Below are 6,971 nucleotides of genomic sequence, written 5' to 3'. Positions count from 1 at the left end.
TTTTTTATTTTTAATTTTAATTTTATTAAATTAATTAAATTTTTATATTCATCCTTTTGACACTATTTACCTACTAAGAAAAGAAATAAAAGAAATAAAAAATTATATATAATATGTAGTATATAGTATAAAAATAAAGAATAAAATTTTTCTTTTGAATATACAGTCTGTCTTTCAAATTATAACATGATGTCTAGGAATGAGTCAAATTATACTATCTTTCATTCCAAAAATGTCCCTAACCATCGGCATATATAATTATTACATATTTATAGAGTTTAAATTTATTTAATATAATATATTAAATTATAAAATAGATCTAATAAATTTTATAAAATTATGTTGATTTAAAATTTTATTTTATATAATTTCTTTTTATTTTATATAATTTCTTTTTATCTAGTATTCATAGGCTAATAGCTTCGTCATTATTTTTACATAAATGAATGAAGGGTATATTAGTAACGTGGCATTACCCGTAAGCGACCGACAACAAGAGCTGTGTCACATTAACCGGATGTCTCAGCTAAACAGTGATTTGAGTGACTTTAACAAGTACACTTTAAAAGCTCAGAAAAGCCCCTCGCCATGTGAAACAGAGAAGGCCAACCTCCATTTCCAGCCCCCCCCCCCTCTCTCTCTCTCTCTCTCTCTCTCACGGAGCCTCTCTGCAGATCTTGAGCTCAGACAGTGCTTAAAGCCTTAAACAGCACATCCAATAACAAAATCTGTATCAAGAAATGGGATCTCTTTCTTCTTCAGCCTTTGGACCCGTTAAGCCTAGCAGCTTTGCTCTTCTGCTTGTTTTGTTGCTTTCCTGCTCCAGTTTTAGTTCTACAGGTCAGTGCCTCACCATGCAGGCTTTCATGTACATCTTTACTACTTAAGTGTTTTGGAAGTGTTAATTGTTGTCTTGTGTTGCTGGGTATTGGTTAGCTCGTTGGAGATCTGTTCCATTTTGCAAGAATTTGGCCGTTTGATATATAATTGATCGACTGGTGTAGGAAACTTGTGGTGGGATTGGAGATTTGCTTCTGTAATTACGGATTTATATCAATTTAACAAATGGGTGTTTAAAATGCTCTTATATTTGGGTTTGTAATATGTTGATTGGAGTGAGACATGGTTATTATCTGATATAGGCAGTGATGAAGACTTTGAAAATTCTCTGTCTGACTCTTTTCCATTGATTCAGCATTTATTTGGTCTATCAATGACTATAAAATATATGGATAATATAAATCAGACCGCCATTTTTGGTGATTACAACTGGTTTTGTCGAATGACGTTTGCTATCTGAGGCATAGCGAGCAGTTTTTTGCCCCGAAAAGAGTAGTTTCTTTTTCTTCTCCTTCTCCTTCTCGTTTTCCAGTTTTTTCTTCTTTTAAGTTTTTTGGGGTTTTCTCAAGTAGTGTTTTATATTTTTTTCCTTCTCTCAGCCTTTTTTTCGTTCTTTTATATTTGTGTTTTTAATCCTTTAGTTATGTTATTATAATTTGACAATCTCTCCAAACATTTGCTGGAGATAAAGGGGTTTGAAGCTCAATTCTTTCCGCTTTTAGAAAACTTTGTTAATTTGGTTACTAGAGTTAGTATAGAGGCTGAGAAAGCGAAGTTGATAATTGAGCAAATTTGTAATGTTATCATGTAATCAGAAGTAAATTTTTCAAGCAATTACAAAGCTTGAAGTCCTAGGTTTACAATATGAGGTGTGGTAGTTAGTTTCTTCTTCTATTTCCATATCTTTTATTTTTCGTGGTTGGGGTGGGGGGTTCTGGTGGGGCGGTAGAGGGACCTTAACAATGCTAAGTTTCCCGTTTCACGAAGTTGGAATCTATTTCACCCTAAGAAGAACAAAAGTTCTCATGTGTTTGAATTTCACCTTAGGAAGAACAAAAGTTCTCATGTGTTTGATCAATTAATTGGGCTAGGAAATGCATCTGTCGTTAACATCTGGAGAAGAGGCAAGGTACAAAAGTCAGTTGTCTTTAATGTTATGGTGGTATCTCATAAATGGCAAAAACAGAGAAGTGCAACGCCCCACCTGTTTTTAGTTATGAATTTATTTTAGTATAATTCAAGGAAAGGACATTGACACATCTGATTTAATATAAAATATGACAGAAGATTTGTGGAAAGTTCGAGCAATTCAAGTTTTAACCCTTTTTTCCCTCGATGTTTCTGCAGAAGCCTATGATGCACTCGATCCAACTGGAAATATCACAATCAAATGGGATATAATGAGCTGGACACCAGATGGCTATGTTGTAAGTAGTATGAAGTGTATCATAGTTGTGCTCTTTTTGGTTCCTATATTCACGCTAGTACTTGAAGAGATCATACTTCTCCAACTACTTTCCCAAATTTAAGGAAACTTTATTTTCATTCCTAGAGTTTAAATATATTTGTTGTAACAGGTACGATTTGGCCTAGTGAAAGCACACCACATAAGCAATAAATTAATAAGACAGTAACATTTAGGGTTTGTTTGGATAGTGAGATGAGATGAAATAAGTTGGTTTTAGCTGAATTGAATAAAATTTTATTAGAATATTATTTTTTAATATTATTATTATTTTGGGATTTGAAAAAGTTGAATTGTTTATTATATTTTATGTGAGAATTTGGGAAAGTTGTAATTATGAAATGAGATGAGTTGAGAGTGTTTCTCAATCCAAATGGGGCTTAACATGGTACAACAAACTCCATTTGACATTTACGGGAATACTAAACAAAATAAACCATCAATGATATAGATTACAAACACAAGCATAACTCCTACAAGCCATAGGACATCGTGTAAACTGAAGACACCTAGTGGTGTTTCACACTCAAAAGAACTACCTCAGTATTCTCTTCATGAGAGGAACCAATGCACCCAATGGCGCTCCCACACTCAAAAGTACTGCAATACTCCCCTTTATGTGAGGAATAATGATGCACATATAAACTTTCTTACAACTTTTTTCACAACTCTAGTTTAAATAGAGGGTGCTATGTAAAATTTGAAACTCAAATAAAAAAAGTTGTATTTTTTATGAAGTTGCAGTATCACATTGGTTGGTTGTAAAAGAGTTATATGAATATCATTAATCTTATGTGAGAACCATTACAAGCCAAATACCCCCTCTTGGGCTTAATATGTTCCCATTTGGACAGAAGTTACTGAATTGCTAACACCAATATATATAAAGTTACAGCTACAATTCATTACTCTATTTATTTGTGTATGATCATGCCTTTTCTCTACTCTCCAATATAAGATTTACTACATGTTGAGGCAATTTATGACAATATCATTCTCTTTTGATTTGGCAGGCTGTTGTTACTATGTATAACTTCCAGCAATATCGCCACATTCAAGCACCAGGATGGACATTGGGGTGGACATGGGCGAAAAAAGAAGTAATTTGGAGCATGATGGGGGCACAAACAACGGAACAAGGGGATTGTTCAAAATTTAAGGGGAACATTCCACATTGCTGTAAGAAGGATCCAACCGTGGTGGATTTATTGCCAGGAACTCCATACAACCTGCAGATTGCTAATTGCTGCAAAGGGGGAGTGATGAACTCATGGGTCCAGGACCCAGCCAATGCGGCAAGTTCATTCCAGGTCAGTGTGGGTGCAGCTGGAACAACTAACAAAACTGTCAGAGTACCTAAGAACTTCACCCTGAAAGCTCCTGGGCCTGGATATACTTGCGGGCCAGCAAAGATTGTGAGACCAAGTAAATTTGTGACTGCAGATAAACGAAGAGTCACCCAAGCTTTGAGTAAGTTAAAGTTACCTGCTAAAGGCTTCTACAGTAATTTAAAGGTGCATAACTGCATGCTTCTCATGCTGGGTTGTAATAAGCAAGCCAGTAGCATCATACACCATCTTAAGTGAAATATGTAAATGTGTGATATCTGGTAACATGCAACTGACATTCCTGTGTACTTTACGCAGCAAAAATAAGTCACTTATTTACTTTGGTATTATTTTTAAATTAAAGATAAATAATATTGCATGAGAAAATTTAAATGAAAATAATATATCTAATTTAATAATTTTTTAAAAACTTAAGTAGTCTTTTAAGGCATGTTTGGACCCTTTTATTATCTCAGAATTTTGTGAATGGTAGTGAAATGGTTTAAGTGAAGATGTTTTATTGGGTTTTGGAAAAATAGAGAAAAAGTTAAATAAAAATATTATAAAGTTAAAAACTTGTTTGAATATAAATTTTTAATATTAGTTTTGTTTTAAAGTTTGTAAAAATTGTATTGATTTTTGTGTTTGAATAATAATTAGGTAATGATTAGATGAAAAATTTGAAAATTTGAAATTGAAAAATGTTGTGTTTGAGTAATATTTGGGAATGAAATTATGAGAAGTTTAATGAATTCTCGTAGTGTCCAAACATGCCCATTTTGCTAGCTCCGTCTCTTTTGTTTTCTGAATTTTTGTCTTTGTAATTTTGTTTCTGATTGGTTAATAAATGATATTGAGTTTTAAAAGAAGTTAAAAGAGCCTATCAATTATGATTGTTGATGATCATAGTTACTTGGCACAATATATAATGAACTCTTGGTGCTCTTCATTCAGGAAAAGTTTGTTAGAGTTTTTGCCACTAACATAGAAATGATGGGTGTAAGAGACGAGAAGATAAAAGAGCTACAAAATAATTTTGGATTATATTTAATTTTGAAATTGAAAAGTGTAAGAGCTACAAAAGAGCGTCAAAGTTCTAACATTGACGCTCTTTTAACGGTTATATTTATTGTATAATTGCTCAAGGTATATTTTACTTATAAAATGAACTATAATAGTTCAAGGTATACTAACTTAGTTATATAGAGCACTTTGGTTTTAATAATTCATCTATTCCTGAGCAAGGCCCAGATCTACAATTAGTTACCATTATATCTATTGTTTCTCTTTTGTGGATTAAGAAATTCCGGATATGAAAGAAAAATATTACTCGATGTTTATCTTACCTTGCTCTGCATCTCTTGTGGCAGTGACCTGGAATGTTACTTGCACGTATTCACAATTCCTTGCTCAAAAGACACCCACCTGTTGTGTTTCTCTTTCCTCCTTTTATAATGACACAATTGTAAATTGCCCAACTTGCACCTGTGGCTGTCAAAACAATATAACAGACCCTGGGAGCTGTGTAAAGTGAGTCTCTCATTTCTTCTTTTTATTGCATCTTTCTAATTGCTATCTCTTGGAAACTTTTCTCTTGTTTTTCCTCTTTTTCTGAAAAAAAATAAAAAACAAGTTGCAAAAAACAATTGGAGACAAATCAGCTTATTGATATATGTCTTATTGATATATGTATATTTGTTCTTTCTGGTGATGCTTACAGTCCAGAATCTCCATATTTAGCTTCAGCAGTAACAGGCCAAGGAAAGTCTAGTAATACCCCTCTGGTTCAGTGCACCAGCCATATGTGTCCCATCCGAGTCCATTGGCATGTTAAACTCAATTACAAGGAGTACTGGAGGGTGAAGGTCACTATCACGAATTTCAACTACAGAATGAACTATACACAATGGAATCTTGTTGTGCAACACCCCAACTTTGATAATCTAACCCAGATTTTCAGCTTTTATTACAAGTCCTTGACTCCTTATGAAGGCTTAAGTAAGTTATACCCTGCCACCCAAATTTAGTTGTACAAAGTTTCTCCTGCATTATTCTATAATCTTATTTCTCATATATCATTGAGAATATGGCTTTTGCTCTTGCTCTTGCAGATGATACTGCTATGTTGTGGGGAGTCAAGTTTTATAATGATTTTCTTAGTCAAGCCGGCCCATTCGGGAATGTGCAGTCGGAACTCCTTTTCCGCAAGGACAAATCAACTTTTTCTTTTGAAAAGGGATGGGCTTTCCCACGTAGGATTTATTTCAATGGTGATAACTGTGTCATGCCACCTCCAGATGCATACCCATGGTTGCCAAATGCTGGTTCCCGGCCAGTTATCTCCCTAGTTTTTCCAGCCTTTACCATCATGGCTTCTTTGGTATTCTTATTGCCTTTTGCATAGTGAGTAATGCCCGGGCTAAGTTACAAAGGCTACATGTTCTACGACATTCTTGAGTTTTTCATACCGTTGCTTCAAGTTCAAGCAATATAAGCGGGGTTCAGGTTATGGCATCTCACTGCAAAATTCTGCTGTGTTATCTGTTTCATGTGTTGGCGGTTAGGCTTTGCTGCAATTTTTATTTAGATTTAGCTGTTGAATTCCTCAAGAATATGTTCTCAGCAATGTAATAAGAAATTTAACTTATAATATAATAGTTGGTGTATGATTTTTATCATCTTGAGTTGTACCGTGGTTGTATATCAATGTTGTTAGAGTTCCAAATACATTATTGGATTTAATGCTACATTACAGATTCAGTTTACTTATTGATAGATTCATTATTCTAAACAATCTTTTTTCATGCTCTTCAAGTACTTCAAGTTATGATTTATGTGCTTCATAACCATCTTTGCTTTGTCCGGCTTTTGAAATTTCAGTACTGCATCTATCCACCCTCGTCTTCACTGTTGAAATTGCTTTTGGATTTGCATGCATTCATCCCCCATATATGTAAACTTCCTAGGAAATGGCCATTTGTGCTTGAACTAGTTCTTGTCTTTCTGATTCAGCCTTCAAAATGAATCGAAATCCCCTTAAAAAAAAAAAAAAAAATTGTCTTTCTGGAACAACACTTTAGTATGAACATTTCCTTGGGCCCAGCTTCCATTGACAGCACCTGCCCACATCAATTTCAGTTTTAATTTCTCGAACTCCAATAAAATCCTAGAGCCATGCTGTCAAAGCTAAAGACTTGGGTAACATTGTTGAGATCGGGATGCTGCGCCGCGAGTGTCCACTGAACAAGTAGTTCAGCCGGGAGTTCAAAATTAGTGGATGCAATCTTCACACGCCAACAGTCCTTAAAATTGAGTTTCCACATCCCTGTGCATGCTTT

At 34.3% G+C, this 6,971-nt stretch overlaps 1 protein-coding gene across 1 annotated transcript; it reads left to right on the top strand.

Moving 5' to 3' along the window:
* The first annotated feature begins 598 nt into the window (after positions 1-598).
* On the top strand, positions 599-6,414 carry LOC109004756 (protein COBRA-like). Its single transcript, XM_018983431.2, has 6 exons — positions 599-840; positions 2,188-2,267; positions 3,319-3,775; positions 5,004-5,163; positions 5,354-5,631; positions 5,745-6,414. The coding sequence occupies exons 1-6, from the start codon at positions 741-743 to the stop codon at positions 6,035-6,037; spliced, it is 1,368 nt and encodes a 455-aa protein (XP_018838976.1). The 5' UTR covers positions 599-740; the 3' UTR covers positions 6,038-6,414.
* The last annotated feature ends 557 nt before the right edge of the window (positions 6,415-6,971 follow it).

Source organism: Juglans regia, chromosome 9, assembly GCF_001411555.2.
Source record: "Juglans regia cultivar Chandler chromosome 9, Walnut 2.0, whole genome shotgun sequence".
In the NCBI taxonomy this organism is placed as follows: Eukaryota; Viridiplantae; Streptophyta; class Magnoliopsida; order Fagales; family Juglandaceae; genus Juglans; species Juglans regia.
This window is presented reverse-complemented; position numbering and strand designations above follow the sequence as displayed.

Coding starts and splice junctions, on each gene's coding strand:
- LOC109004756 (XM_018983431.2), top strand. CDS start 741: ATGGGATCTCTTTCTTCTTCAGCCTTTGGACCCGTTAAGCCTAGCAGC. Junction 841..2,187: donor CTCCAGTTTTAGTTCTACAG/GTCAGTGCCTCA, acceptor ATGTTTCTGCAG/AAGCCTATGATGCACTCGAT. Junction 3,776..5,003: donor AAGAGTCACCCAAGCTTTGA/GTAAGTTAAAGT, acceptor CTCTTGTGGCAG/TGACCTGGAATGTTACTTGC.